Consider the following 15995-nt stretch of genomic DNA (forward strand, 5'->3'; position numbering starts at 1 on the left):
CAGGGGTAAGATGTTTAAAGGGGAAGAGTAGCTGCGTGTCATCAGCGTAGGACACTGGGCAGAAGCCATAAGATCTGGTTATTTCTGCCAAGGGGGCCACATAGGTGTTAAATAGGGTTGGGCTTAGACGCGATCCTTGCGGGACCCCCTTGGTGATCTTAACCTCTTCAGATCTAAAATCACCCATGGTGACACATTGGGTGCGTTGGAGAGGAAGCTTTTAATCCAGTCCAGTGCCCTCCTGCCGATTCCACTTACAGTCAGTCGTTCGATCAAGATGTTATGGGATGTTATGGGAGATGGTATCGAACGCTGTTATGGGAGATGGTATCTTAAAGGCACAGTTCTCAATCCTACAGGTTTAGGTCTCCAACAGAAAACATGTTACTTGGGGGATGCACAAGGTGGCTTAGTTATGTTTTTGATATATGCCGAACTTATATAATCAAATCAAATCCGGCAATCCCCCATGTAGGGTTGAGTCAGCTGTGAACCCCACGGTGAGAAAATTTAAGGGCCCATGGTGAGCATATTTGAGGGCCCAGGGTGAGCATATTTGAGGGCCCAGGATGATCAGATCTGAGGGCCCAGTGTGATCAGATTTGAGGGCCCAGTGTGATCAGATTTGAGGGCCCAGGGTGAGCAGATTTGAGGGCCCAGGGTGATCAGATTTAAGGGCCCAGGGTGAGCAGATTTGAGGGCCCAGTGTGATCAGATTTGAGGGCCCAGGGTGATCAGATTTGAGGGCCCAGGGTGATCAGATTTGAGGGCCCAGGGTGAGCAGATTTGAGGGCCCAGGGTGAGCAGATTTGAGGGCCCAGGGTGAGCATATTTGAGGGCCCAGGGTGATCAGATCTGAGGGCCTAGGGTGATCAGATTTGAGGGCCCAGTGTGATCAGATTTGAGAGCCCAGGGTGAGCAGATTTGAGGGCCCAGGGTGAGCAGATTTGAGGGCCCAGGGTGAGCAGATTTGAGGGCCCAGGGTGAGCAGATTTGAGGGCCCAAGGTGAGCAGATTTGAGGGCCCAAGGGTGAGCAGATTTGAGGGCCCAAGGGTGAGCAGATTTGAGGGCCCAGGGTGAGCAGATTTGAGGGCCCAGGGTGAGCAGATTTGAGGGCCCAGGGTGATCAGATCTGAGGGCCCAGGGTGATCAGATCTGAGGGCCCATGGTGATCAGATCTGAGGGCCCAAGGTGAGCAGATCTGAGGGCCCAAGGTGAGCAGATCTGAGGGCCCAGGGTGAGCCGATTTGAGGGCCCAGGGTGAGCCGATTTGAGGGCCCAGGGTGAGCAGATTTGAGGGCCCAGGGTGAGCAGATTTGATCAGATTTGAGGGACAGGGTGATCAGATTTGAGGGACAGGGTGATCAGATTTGAGGGACAGGGTGATCAGATTTGAGGGACAGGGTGATCAGATTTGAGGGACAGGGTGATCAGATTTGAGGGACAGGGTGATCAGATTTGAGGGCCCAGGGTGAGCAGATTTGATCAGATTTGAGGGACAGGGTGAGAAGATCTGAGGGCCCAGGGTGAGCAGATCTGAGGGCCCAGGGTGAGCAGATCTGAGGGCCCAGGGTGATCAGATTTGAGGGACAGGGTGATCAGATTTGAGGGACAGGGTGATCAGATTTGAGGGACAGGGTGATCAGATCTGAGGGCCCAGGGTGAGCAGATCTGAGGGCCCAGGGTGAGCAGATCTGAGGGCCCAGGGTGAGCAGATCTGAGGGACAGTGTGATCAGATTTGAGGGCCCAGGGTGAGCAGATTTGAGGGCCCAGGGTGAGCAGATTTGATCAGAGTTGAGGGACAGGATGATCAGATTTGAGGGACAGGATGATCAGATTTGAGGGACAGGGTGATCAGATTTGATCAGAGTTGAGGGACAGGATGATCAGAGTTGAGGGACAGGATGATCAGAGTTGAGGGACAGGATGATCAGATTTGAGGGACAGGGTGATCAGATTTGAGGGACAGGGTGATCAGATTTGAGGGACAGGGTGATCAGATTTGAGGGCCCAGGGTGAGCAGATTTGATCAGATTTGAGGGACAGGGTGAGAAGATCTGAGGGCCCAGGGTGAGCAGATCTGAGGGCCCAGGGTGAGCAGATCTGAGGGCCCAGGGTGAGCAGATTTGAGGGCCCAGGGTGAGCAGATTTGAGTGACAGGGTGATCAGATTTGAGGGACAGGGTGATCAGATTTGAGGGCCCAGGGTGAGCAGATTTGAGGGCCCAGGGTGAGCAGATTTGATCAGAGTTAAGGGACAGGATGATCAGATTTGAGGGACAGGATGATCAGATTTGAGAGACAGGGTGATCAGATTTGAGGGACAGGGTGATCAGATTTGATCAGAGTTGAGGGACAGGATGATCAGATTTGAGGGACAGGATGATCAGATTTGAGGGACAGGATGATCAGATTTGAGGGACAGGGTGATCAGATTTGAGGGACAGGGTGATCAGATTTGAGGGCCCAGGGTGAGCAGATTTGATCAGATTTGAGGGACAGGGTGAGAAGATCTGAGGGCCCAGGGTGAGCAGATCTGAGGGCCCAGGGTGAGCAGATTTGAGGGCCCAGGGTGAGCAGATTTGAGGGCCCAGGGTGAGCAGATTTGAGGGCCCAGGGTGATCAGATTTGAGGGCCCAGGGTGAGCAGATTTGAGGGCCCAGGGTGAGCAGATTTGATCAGAGTTAAGGGACAGGATGATCAGATTTGAGGGACAGGATGATCAGATTTGAGGGACAGGGTGATCAGATTTGAGGGACAGGGTGATCAGATTTGATCAGAGTTGAGGGACAGGATGATCAGATTTGAGGGACAGGATGATCAGATTTGAGGGACAGGGTGATCAGATTTGAGGGCCCAGGGTGAGCAGATTTGATCAGATTTGAGGGACAGGGTGAGCAGATCTGAGGGCCCAGGATGATCAGATCTGAGGGCCCAGGGTGATCAGATCTGAGGGCCCAGGGTGATCGGATTTGAGGGCCCAGGCTGATCGGATTTGAGGGCCCAGGGTGATCGGATTTGAGGGCTCAGGGTGAGCAGATCTGAGGGCCCAGGGTGAGCAGATTTGAGGGCCCAGGGTGAGCAGATTTGAGGGCCCAGGGTGAGCAGATTTGAGGGCCCAGGGTGAGCAGATTTGAGGGCCCAGGGTGAGCAGATTTGAGGGCCCAGGGTGAGCAGATTTGAGGGCCCAGGGTGAGCAGATTTGAGGGCCCAGGGTGAGCAGATTTGAGGGCCCAGGGTGAGCAGATCTGAGGGCCCAGGGTGAGCAGAGTACTGTATGTGCTCCAGTGGGACAGTCGGTGGTCCCTCGGTTAGGTGAGACCGTCAAAAGCCCCCAAGAGACGCGAAGCAGGTGCAAGAAGTTGGGCCCTGGGATCACAGAGACAGATAGTAGGTTCCGCAGAGGTGCGGACGGCGTGAGAAAGATCAAGTCAAGTCAAGTCATAATTTATATAGCGCACTACATACCCAGAGGGTCTCAAGGCGCTTGAGGAAGGGGGGGAGGTTTACTTATCGAATATCCAGGTTTTAAGCTGTTTTCTGAAGGCCAGGTGGTTTTGAGTGAGGCGGAGGTGGGTGGGGAGGGAATTCCAGGTTTTGGCTACTAAGTAGGAGAAGGATCTTCCCCCCATGGTAGCTTTGTGGATGCGCGGGACGGCGGCGAGGGCTTGGTTGGACGAACGCAGCTGGCGGGTGGGGGTGTAGAAGGAAAGGCGCGTGTTGAGGCAATCCGGTCCGAGTTCGTAGCGGGCCTTGTGTGCGTGGGTGAGGAGACGGAAAGTTATCCTTTTGTTGACTGGGAGCCAGTGCAGGTCTTTCAGGTGACCGGAGATGTGGTCTTTGCGAGGGATGTCTAGTATGAGTCTGGCTGAAGCATTTTGGATGCGTTGGAGTTTTTTCTGCAATTTTGCGGTGGTGCCGGCGTAAAGGGTGTTTCCGTAGTCCAGACGGCTAGTAATCAGAGCGTGGGTGACCGTTTTTCTTGTTTCGGTGGGGATCCAGCTAAATGTTTTTTTGAGCATGCGTAGGATGTTGAAGCATGATGATGAGACGGCGTTGACTTGTCTGGTCATCGAGAGTGAGGAGTCCAGGATGATGCCCAGGTTCCGTGCGTGGTCAGTCGGTATGGGAGCTTTTCCAAGGGCCGCTGGCCACCAAGAGTCATCCCAGGCGGAGGGGGAGGAACCTAAGATGAGGACTTCCGTTTTGTCCGAGTTCAGTTTCAGACGGCTGTGCTTCATCCACTCGGCTACTTCTTTCATCCCTTCATGTAGGTTGGTTTTGGCGGTGATTGGGTCTTTGGTGAGTGAGAGGATCAGCTGAGTGTCATCAGCGTAGGAGATGATGTTGAGGTTGTGTTTCCGTGCGATGGTTGCGAGGGGGCTCATGTAGACGTTGAAGAGGGTGGGGCTGAGTGATGATCCTTGCGGGACGCCGCAGATGACTTCGGAGGCCTTTGACTTGAAAGGGGGGAGGCGGACTCTCTGAGTTCTTCCAGCGATGAACGAGATGATCCAGTCCAATGCTTTTCCTTGAATTCCGATGTTGCTGAGGCGTTGTATTAGGGTGCTATGGCAGACTGTGTCGAAGGCTGCAGAGAGGTCAAGGAGGATGAGGGTGACTGTGTCTCCGTTGTCCAGTAGAGTTCGGATGTCGTCTGTAGCTGTGATGAGGGCGGTTTCGGTGCTGTGTTGGGCTCGGAAGCCAGACTGTGAGGAGTCGAGTGATTTGTTGGTTTCGAGGAAGGCGGCGAGTTGATTGTTGACGGCTTTCTCAATGACTTTGGCAGGAAATGGGAGGAGCGAGATGGGGCGGTAGTTTTTGAGTTCGGAGGGGTCAGCTGTAGGTTTCTTCAGAAGGGCGCTGAGTTCGGCGTGTTTCCAGCTTTCTGGGAATGTGGCGGAGTTGAAGGAGCAGTTGATGACGTCTCGGAGATGGGGTGCGATAACGGAGTTTGCTTTGTTGAAGATGTGATGGGGGCATGGGTCTGTCGGGGATCCTGAGTGGATGGAGTTCATCAGGTGAATGGTGTCTTCTGTGGTGATTAGGTTCCAGTCGAAAAGGTTGTTCGGAGGAGGTACAGGTTCGGAGGTGAGTGGGGTGGACTGGTTTACAGGTTGGTTGTCAAAGCTGTTATGAATTTCGGCGATTTTGTCATGGAAGAATGAGGTGAGGGAGTCACTGAGGACTTGAGAGGGGGTGATGTCGTTTGAACTGGCGGTGGGGTTGGTGAATTCTTTGATGATGTTGAAAAGTTCCTTTCTGTTGCGAGTGTTGTTGTCTAGTCGGTCTTTGAGTGCTGATTTCTTGGCTGTTCGGATTAGTTGGTGGTGTTTGCGGGTGGCGTTTTTGAAGGCGGTTTGGGTGATATTGTTTGGGTCTTTTTTCCAAGTTTTTTCAAGGGAGCGACATAGCTTCTTGGATTTCTTGAGGTCATCGTTGAACCAGGGGGCGTTCTTGCTTCCTTGCTTGATTTGATGTTTTTTCAGGGGTGCTAGTTTGTCGGCGGTTTGGGTTAGCCATTGTGTGAGGTTGATAGCGGCTTGGTTAGGGTTCGTTGAATAGGCAGGTGGTTTTTGAAGAAGCGATGAGGAGATCTGGTCGATGGTGATTTTGTTCCAATTTCTTCGTAAAGTTGGTTGAGGGTGGTTGTGGATCGTGGTCTTGTTGTAAGTGAAGTGGACGCAACTGTGGTCCGTCCAGTGGAGGGGTGTGGTGGGAGTGAAGGAGATGTGCTTGCTGGAAGTGAAGATAGGGTCGAGTGTGTGTCCTGCGCAATGAGTGGGGATGTTGACAAGTTGTTTGAGTCCGAGATTGGCGAGATTGTCCAGAAGGGTGGCAGTGTTACTGTCGTTGCTCTTTTCCAGATGGAAATTGAGGTCTCCCAGTAGAATGTATTCTTCCGAGGGGAGGGCGTGTGGGGTGATGAAGTCAGTGATGATGTCGCTGAATTTTGTACGGGGTCCTGGTGGCCTGTAGAGGAGGGTGCCTCTTAGTGTGGTCTTGGGGTCGGTGTGGATCTGGAAGTGAAGGTGTTCGGCGATCGCGAGGTTGTCTTCTGAGCTAATTGAGACGCGTATGGTGTTCTTGTGGACGATGGCGATGCCTCCTCCTGTTTGGATGGGGCGGTCCTTACGGATGATCTTGTAGCCGTCCGGGATGGCTATGGTGATGTCTGGAGCAGAAGAGGCATTCATCCAGGTTTCTGTTAGGAAGGCGATGTCCGGAGAAGAGGTGTCTAGTAGATTCCAAAGGTCGATGGCGTGTTTGTGAACCGACCGGGTGTTGAGAAGGATGCATTTAAGGTGGTTGGTGTCGGGTCTCTGTTTGGTGTTCATGGGTTTGGTGTGGGTCTTGATGCAGGAGAATTTGCAGGGGTGGCAGGTGAAGGTTCCATGGGTGTGTCCAGGTGCTGCTTGGGCGCAGTTAGGGAGTCGGCCGGGGTTAAGTGCTAAGAGGGTGGAGGCGTCGTATGTAATGCGGGAGGGGTGGGTGATGCGGGGACCAGGGGGTTTGGCGCTGGGCGCGGTCTTGGCGCGGACGGGCGTAGACGGGCTTGCCTTTGGTGCACCTTCGGAGCGGCCGCAGCGCGTGGACGCTGCGCGTTGGTTCATCTGTCTTAAATGGAGAGTGGAGGGGGGCGGAGCGTGGGAGGGTCGGCTGGGAGGCGGGAGCGGGGAGGAGACACGGGCCACAAGTAAACACCACAACCAAATGGCCGAAATCGAAACCGGGGCACAGCCGGAGTGCGAGCAGAGGTAAAGTTGCACAGAATACACAAAAACACTTTTAGGCTGTTTTAAAAATCGCCGCAATGCAAGGCCAATGATTAATAATTAATATAAGATCCTAACGATACCAGGCGCTATGTGCAGTTCAGGCGCTGTATCAGGGCAGGCAGCGCTGTATCAGGGCAGGCAGCGCTGTATCAGGGCAGGCAGCGCTGTATCAGGGCAGGCAGGCGATGAGGTCAGCAAGGCTCAAGGCGTAGGTAGGTTAGGCAGAGAGCGAGGGTGCGACCGCTATGGAGCAGGTCCAGACGGTCACGACGACCCAACGATTTCCACATTATAAAAGGATTCAATAAAACAGGGAAAGGGAGAGACCAGGCAGCCCCCAGGCTTGGGCAGGCGCAACTGACGGGTCCTAGGCACTCAGCCCGGCACGTAGCGGGTCAGACCATCCTTGTAATCCCCCAAGGACAGGTGCAAGACAACAGAAGGCACCTGGAGACCACAGAAGAGAAAGGTGGATGTTGCTGTGAAGCAAGGATTGTAGCACAGGGGTGCAGGGAGGCAGCCAGAGGCCTCGGGTCGACTGGCACCAGCAGAGAAGCACAGACTGGCGCGTATATGGGGCAGAAAAGGTGATGGAGGAGGGGGCATGATGTGGATCGATATTCTGACCAAACAAGTCAATTTCTTCTCTCATTTTTTTCCATTTTCTTCTTGTTGTTGATTATCAGATGGGCACAAATAAATGCGCCAGCCAATCAGGCATGACCGCCTACGGCACAAGGAGGCACCTTTATGATCCTAAGAACCAGATCCTGGCACCCATGGACCACTCTACCATCAGTCTACAGATGGGCACCAACAAGTGTGCCAGCCAGGTAAGAGCACGGGCAGTAAGGAGAGCGCATGCAAACAAGTGTGCCAGCCAGATATGGGAGCACGGGCAGTAAGGAGAGCGCATGCAAACAAGTGTGCCAGCCAGATATGGGAGCACGGGCAGTAAGGAGAGCGCATGCAAACAAGTGTGCCAGCCAGATATGGGAGCATACGGGGACCAGTTGCACCAACGTATGTGACAGTCAGATGGCGGGGGGGCTTAGTTGGGATTAAATGCACCAAAAATTAACCAGGCAGGTGGCGGCGAAGTGGACAGTGAGTTCATCAATAAGTGTGCCAGCTAGTTATGGTGCCCGCAGAATAGCAAGAGGTGATGTACTAACAGGCAGAGCAGCATGGAGGCACCAAGCGAGCCCGCCTGGGGAGGCGACAGGGTGATCAGATTTGATCAGAGTTGAGGGACAGGGTGATCAGATTTGAGGGACAGGGTGATCAGATTTGAGGGACAGGGTGATCAGATTTGAGGGCCCAGGGTGATCAGATTTGAGGGCCCAGGGTGAGCAGATTTCATCAGATTTGAGGGACAGGGTGAGAAGATCTGAGGGCCCAGGGTGAGGCGAAGAAGCGGGGGCACATGGGGGCACATGCAAGTGCATCAACTAGGGGAAGGGGGCAAAGAGAAGTGACTGTGCTCTAAGTGTGGCAGTTAAGTCATGAGCTTACTACCATGAAAAGGAGGAGGGCGGGGGGGTCACTTAGGTATCATGGGGGTGTAAGGCGTTTTAAAAATAATTCAGAAATCCGGAATCAATACAGTCTTTCCAGGACTGCTTAACCAGAAAATGGTAAAAGACCTTCCCCAAAATAAACCTCCTTTAAGCACGAAACATCGCACTGAGCGGGTCATAGTTAAGGAACGACACCAAGGTGATGGGTTTTCTCAAAAAGAGGACCGGCTTCCAGTAGAGCGTCGACCCCAAGGCACCGAGCAGCCTCAACCAGGGGGGGGCCACAGAGGATCTTGACATGATCGTGGACCCGGGTGGATAAGCAGCACTGTTCCTCCTGGACCTTATGATCGCCTTTGATGCGGTTTCCTATCCTAATTCTCTTCACTGACTGGAAGAAGCTGGTATTAGAGGCAAGGCCCTCAGGTGGCGTCCCTCATTTTTGAAAAAACCCAGCTTTCATTTTAGCGAGAGGCCCTCCATGTCGTCCAGTCAGCGGCACCGTGGGGTTCCGCAGGGCTCGTCTCTCAGCCCTACGCTTTTTAACATTTTATGTTGGCCCGTTATCAAGTATCATTGATTCCTTTGGTTTGAAGATGGCATCGTAGGCGGACGACACCCAGCTGGTTGTCGCCAGACATGGACCCTATCTCCATGAGGCTCAACAGCTGCCTAGAAAAGGTGTCTGCGTTGATGGCCGCCTGCTGCTTGAAGATGAATGGAGAAAAAAACGAGGTTTTGGGATTAGGGAACAAACCAACGCTCTGGGATCAGATCACCTGGCCATCTCCTCTAGGGGAACGTCCAGTCCCCAAGTCAGAAGTAAAGAGCTTCGGGATGACCCTGGACAATTAGCTGACCATGGCCTCCGAGCTCAAAAGCTGGCTGGTAGCAGTTTTGGCCCCCGGAGAGCCCTGAGAAAGGTCCTGAAATGACTCCCGACAGAGTCGCGTAGAATCGTGATTGAAGATTTGATCCTGTCTCGCCTTGATTATGGCAGCTCGTATTATTTGAGCCGCCTGAAGCCAGCGACTAAAACACTTGAGATTATTCAGAACGCTGCTGCCCGATAGTGTTAGGTCGTCTGAAAATACAATTAGCAAGTGCTGTGCTCAAACTCTTCACTGGCTGCCCATAAGCTGCAAATTCAAGGCACTATGCATCATACCTCGGGCAAATCACACCACAGCAGCTGCCGACCGTGCCAATAGGGACCTGAGGTCAAACCACCATGAGGTCGGTCTTTTACTTTCCTCGCCCCCAAGCTCTGGAACGCTCTGCCCACCAGCCTCGGAATGGAGGACAAGTTTATGACTTCTACCTCTCCGATACTAGTGGGAAACCCCAGGTCCAGGGAGCCATGGTGAATAGAATAGAGCACCTCTTACACAAAGCCAAGGAAAATGACAAATGGCTTAAAGGAAGGCATTTCTAAGGGGCTACGGGCCTATAAACTTCCAAAATGAAAAAGTCGGAGCCAAAAGATGTCACATCTCTCCTCATCTTTCCTTCAGTGCCCTGACTCCGGTGAAGAAAGTCACAGGCAGCAAGATGTGTGTCCTACTGAAGGTGGAGATGAAGTAGTTTGGGGGCCCGTATTACTCAGGAAGACACTGAGGAACCACTGGAGAAGAACCTCGTAAATGTGTCCTGTCCTGAGGAGACCTCAGCTTGCCTCGGATATTCAGAGGGCAGCTGCTCCGCTGGACGAATGAGGAGAAGGATTGGCTGCTTGAGGTCTCTCCTGAGCAAAGAACACTCCTCAGCTCTTGCTTGTTGAAGACAACAGCTGTGATTAGAACCAGCTCTGGGACTCCAGGTGTAGGAAGGGCTGAAGTCGGATCCCACGGGCATAAAGGGCCATAGGTTCCAGGCTCGCTGATGGCGCACACTCCGCATAAGAGCGCTTCCATCGAGCGCACAGGAGAGGACTGCTGCCCGACAAAGGATGCAAAAGATTAGAAGACGAGGGAAAAAGAGCGACTGTGAGCACAAGCATTGACCGGTGCATCGCCCACTCTCAGCCACTTCTTTGTCGATAAAACATATATTACTAAGCGATTATTGCAGAGAGCGAAGTATTTCAAATGTGGGCACGTGCTATGCCATAGATGCTCCGGGCACTAGACCCATCAACACAAACCTTAGTTTAGAAACACATGCTTGGCTCAGAACAGAAGGGCCATGTCTGCCAAATGCATCGTTTGATTGCGGGCACTGGTGAAATGCTGGAAAAAGTAAATATCTTGACCCTGTTAAATCCATGGGTGCTGACAGCAGGAGAGGCCTGTTTGAAGACAACAGCAAGGAAGGCAAGCAGTCCGTTCCATAAGGTAGTCGAGCGAAACACAGCAGATAGTGCAATAGTCCACATTTGTAAAGTGCAAACTACTCCCCCCGAAGGGGCTGAAGGTGCTGGGGGCCGTCGAGGAGATTAAGTGAGCTATTTCCCAAGATTCACATGATGCTGAGCTAAGCGCTCCGGAGTCAGCTGCTCTGGCCACTGTGCCACACCTCTCAATTTCAGTAGTCACTTCAAGCACAACAACAAACCTCACAAAGTCAGCATTTTCAAAGGAGCAATGTGTGTGGCAGTTCCAGATCTCAGCCTAGAGGACCTTGAGGGGGAGGTTCATCTGCCAAACAAGGACCTCATTCTCGTACTCACTCCTCCCCCTTCAGCCCCCCCCCCCCAAACTTCAGCCCCTGTAGGGGGAGATTAAGGGATTTTCCCATCGCTGGAGGGAAATCGCCAACAAATTGATACTTTTTACTGTTGAATTGATGCAAATCCCTGTATATCTCAACTTGCAAACACACAAAAAAGGGACTCTGGAAAGAGCAGCTTTACGCGGGGGGGTGCTGGAGTGTGATAAGTCTACATTCTAACCCCAGAGAAAACCGCTGGTTCTGGAGACTGAGCTTGAGTTTACACACTGTGAACACGTATTTACAAAGAAAACACTCAAAATGGCAACACTTCCCAGGCTCCCCGGAGACTCCGCAATGGCCTTAGCCCTAAAGGATTCGTATTTACACTTTCTTATGTAACCAAGGCTCTGTCATCAGCCCATATTTTTAAGAGGGGGAAAACATTACCAATTGAAAGCCTTACCTTTTGGGACACAATTGGCGACAGTGGTATTTACGAGACAGACGCCTTGCTGTTGTGTTGGCTCATCTTTGCCACCAAAGGGTGTATGCGATCCCTTACCCGGGTGATTGGTTGGTAACGTGGAAGCCAGTTCCACAATGTCTGTCACATACATAGGAGACAGTGATGTTGCTACACAAACTAGGATTGTACTGTGACACAAAGAACCCCATTTGGTTTAGCTCAATTCAATAACGGCCAGAGCCTATCCCATTTGTGAGTGAGTGAGGACATTTTACAAAGTAACTCCCCCATACTACACTCTCAGTCTCTGGGAGTGTGGGGAATAACGACGCCCGGTTGTGCTCCTTCAAGTGTTTTGTGAGTCCGTTGTCTCAAGCAACTGCGAGGATCGAGGGTTATTGCGACCCAACATTCACGCACACCTTGCGATGGAGGATCAGAAAATACCTGCTAGTGGGCAGAAAGCGTGCCGGCCCATAGCCGCAGCTAGCTGTCCTGATGGAGACCTCACGGAGGGGCTGGTGGGCGAACCGGTCAGTCCTAGTGGTCCAGGGCAAGGGGACTCCCGCCAAGGGAAGACGGCGCATGATCACGCCAGCAGTGACAGCGGTGTGTGCAGCTCTCAGAGTATGGCGGGCACCCCTGCCGGGAAAGATTGTGCCAAGTCAGACAGGCCACATGGCAACAATGATGGATGAATCTCCTCATCACAGCCTCAGTCCATAAAAAGACCCTTTCAAATTCAGAAGGCCACTCCATTCAGTCATTAAAAGCTAAGCTAATGACCTGACTAGAGCCCTTGGCCTCTTCCTTCAGGGTACGTGAAATAGTTTCCTAAAAGTGTGCGAAAACAAGTGTAATCCTGATCCAGGGGCAATTTGTATGCATGGGTGTTTCTCTGCAAAGGTCACAGACCCAAGCAATAAGAAAGTACTGGTACAACCACAGCTTCTGTTCTAATTGGATTCATGTTCAAAGGAACAGTAGAGGCAGCTAGAGATGCCTTCAGAGAGCCAGTTCAAGTTTATTTTAGGAAATAATACTTTCTTAAATGCTCCGGTCCCCGCACATAGGCAAAGATAGTCCATGTTGATGCCAGGGACCGTCCTGTGATGGTGAGCAGCCCTTCGGTGTCTGTGATAGAGGCAGCGCAGGCTCGCGGGCGGTGGGAGGCTTCGGAGGTCCAGGAAGATCCTGGAAGTAGGGTGTCATAGAAGTTCAGAAGGAGACCACATGGGCGCCAGACTGAGACCGACCGCTCTCTCGAGTTACGGTCAAGTTCACACGAAGTCCAATTTGATAGAAGTCCTCAAATTAATGCTCATGTAGGTTGTTTTTCCCTATCTGGAATTCATTTAGATTAATCTACTTAAAAGCATACATTTCAAATACTGTGAATCCAGAATAGGTATCAAGCTGCAAGGCTTTTGTGGCAGGTAAGTTTTTTTTCTTCATGTACAGTGTTTGTGTTTGCTAAAGGCAGCGTTTCCCCCCAGATGACTGCACATAAGACCTTCTTTACCTCTACTCTCTGTTTTTGCCCACACTGTCCTTGCCCACACTGTCCTCTTTCCCTTGCAGGTTGGCATGACAGCCCCTGGGACCCGGAGGCACATCTACGACACCAAAACTGGCACCGAGAAGTGCGACAACTCATCGATGTCCCTGCAGATGGGATATAATCAAGGGGCCAACCAGAGCGGGCAGATCTTCGGCCTTGGGCGGCAGATCTATGACCCCAAGTACTGTCCGCAGGGGAACCCAGAGGACCTGCCCGAGCCAGACCCCGAACAGCTCACCGGGCAGCTGCCGCACCAGTATTATCAAGATGGGGAGGATGGCGACTTGTGATCGCGGTGTCAACTCTTCTGCTAGGTTGGGCCACTCGAGGCCACAGCGAGGGACCGAATCTTCCTACTTGGGCCATCCTATTTAAAAATGTTACTGGTCAACTCCAATTTTCCACGAAGTGCGATGAATGAAGACTCGTGTTGGGAGGGGGTACAGGAAACTGCACAGCAATCTTGAATCATCTCAATTATCTCAGTGCAGCTGCTGAGCAGCGTTATCTAGGGGGCGGGGGGCAGGGTGATGATGAAAAGACAAACCTCACAAAAGCCATAGACAAGTGAGTTGTGGCTCTCAAAGGTAAATGCAGGAGTGTGGAACAACAGTGACTCCGCCAGGATGTGAATTATAAATCATGATTGAAAGCTCAGATGCCTCCCCAAGGAGACCACTGCAGACCTCACTCGATAATGCTCATCATCTGTGAACCACCCCATCTATCGCTAGACGAGACCACTCCTCACATCACACTCCTTCCCTCGATACACAATTCACTCGTCCTAGACTCAATCCGACCGCTCCAATCCTCACTCGATAATGCTCATCATCTGTGAACCACCCCATCCATCGCTATACGAGACCACTTCTCACATCACACTCCTTCCCTCGATACACAATTCACTCGTCCTAGACTCAATCCGACCGCTCCAATCCTCACTCGATAATGCTCATCATCTGTGAACCACCCCATCCATCGCTAGACGAGACCACTCCTCACATCACACTCCTTCCCTCGATACACAATTCACTCGTCCTAGACTCAATCCGACCGCTCCAATCCTCACTCGATAATGCTCATCATCTGTGAACCACCCCATCCATCGCTAGACCAGACCACTCCTCACATCACACTCCTTCCCTCGATACACAATTCACTCGTCCTAGACGCAATCCGACCGCTCCAATCCTCACTCGATAATGCTCATCATCTGTGAACCACCCCATCCATCGCTAGACCAGACCACTCCTCACATCACACTCCTTCCCTCGATACACAATGCACTCATCCTAGACGCAAGCCCCTCGTCACTGGCCAGCAGTCCTTCCTTGCTGCTCGTACTCCACCAGTACTCCCTCAATACCAAGCGGTATCGTTCCTTCCCTAAATGACATTCGTCACTTTCTAGGTCCAATCATTACCTTTCTTGGTTATGTCGCTGCTTGAGTATACTAATCCTTTCACTTATTCATGAGTACCTCTCTGTTTCTAGGACTTACTCCTCCATCTCTAGACAAAAGCTTTCCCTCACTAGGAGTCGTCTCCTCCTTCTGGATTGCGTCTCTCAAGCAGGTCTCGCTACTCACCAGAGCTGGACTCTCCATTCGGTGCATGGTCGAGGTGTAACGCAGCGACAAAACTGCCCTCCTCTGAGTGAAAGTCTCCCTGTGGACATTTTAGGAGTAGAGGAGTTGTGGGTTCAAGTTCCTCCCTGGTGTCCAGTCCCATTCCTCCAACTGAATCTTGGTTTCTCTCCTTCTTGTTGGGTTGACCAGACTGCACCCAGATATCTCTTCATTCTGTAAAATCAAAGTCTGGATCTGAATGCCTTCATGATGTTCCTTCAATCCATCACATTCATTCTTTAGGGAACAAGCTTTTTTTTGTTTTTTAAAAAAATCTTTTTTTGTCTTGTAGTGTGATCCAATGGTGGCTGACTCTTTCCTTCCTAAAAATTTGGAAAGTGGATGCGTAGAAGGCAGCTCTGTGATTAAACCAGCCAACTATCATTAAGTGCCTATTTAAGGAATGCTCTAGTAAAATATTTTTTTTATACCTTTAGGATTTTTAACTTTGTTTAAAAAGCTTTCCTTCTGTAAGAAGAAAATGCTTAGAATGACTATGAACTCTATATGTTGGGACCACATTAGTCTGCCAATTTCTGATCATTGAGCTACTGAGTAGCTATGTAGGCGACTAAAGCAAATACAATGTAGTGTTAAATGTGAGCAGATAGCCTCTGTGTCAGGATATCTCTGCTCCCTGTCAATTAGAAGGTTGCGCCTGGCGGGACGGGAGTTCTGATTGGTCGCTTGCCACGGCCACAGGCTAGAACAGCGGACACGTCTGATTTTTGTTTACTGAAATCTTAAGTTACTCCTCAGCCTTCTCGTGCAGCTCAAGCTTTCGGCTCGAGGCAATTCTCAAACCACTCGTTGAACTGGAGACTGCTTAACTGGATATAGGTTTCTTGTTTCCTGTAGGATGCACCCACCTTTCAGTTATGGTTGAGCGTCTACAGGATAATGTGCATCGCTGGTGGCATTGTCCTTTAAAGAAATGTAAGAAAAGACCATCCTGTGTTATAAGGAACTGGAAGCTGTTGCAAAGCTGCACACAATCATCCCCTTTGCCATTGCACAATCTCCACGAGTACAAACTGCATGCAGCAGATTCAAGAGACGGCGATTTATATGTGAAACGTACAGTGCATTCCAAGTGTGTCTCATTCTGTGTATTAAAGGACTTGAATTGAAATGGCTTCCGTCTACCCTGCTGATCTCTTTTTACAAACAAGGGGGGCTTTTTTTTTTTTCTTTTATCCTCATTTGCGTGCATAGCTCCAATCTATCAAAACCAAAAGACCGCCACAGAGCAAAAAGGCGAATGGTCGTGTTCTGTGCTGTCTCAGCTTATAGCTGGTGGGAGAATTCATACGGGAGGGAAGAAAACCAATTCCCGTCAGCACCATACACACAGGCCAGACATGATCTTGCTTAGGGCAGTGCCT

At 51.3% G+C, this 15995-nt stretch overlaps 1 protein-coding gene across 1 annotated transcript in view; it reads left to right on the top strand.

Annotated features, from left to right (window-relative positions):
- The window catches only part of CNN2 (calponin 2), a 48051-nt gene extending 32306 nt beyond the window's left edge, over positions 1 to 15745 (top strand). Inside the window, exons 7-8 of the mRNA XM_086946713.1 lie at positions 7467 to 7613; positions 13000 to 15745. Of these exons, the coding sequence (XP_086802839.1) occupies positions 7467 to 7613; positions 13000 to 13269 (417 nt within the window). The 3' untranslated portion in view covers positions 13270 to 15745. The remainder of the gene's footprint in view (positions 1 to 7466; positions 7614 to 12999) is intronic.
- The last annotated feature ends 250 nt before the right edge of the window (positions 15746 to 15995 follow it).

This window comes from Lissotriton vulgaris, chromosome 12, assembly GCF_964263255.1.
Source record: "Lissotriton vulgaris chromosome 12, aLisVul1.2, whole genome shotgun sequence".
NCBI classification, from domain to species: domain Eukaryota; kingdom Metazoa; phylum Chordata; class Amphibia; order Caudata; family Salamandridae; genus Lissotriton; species Lissotriton vulgaris.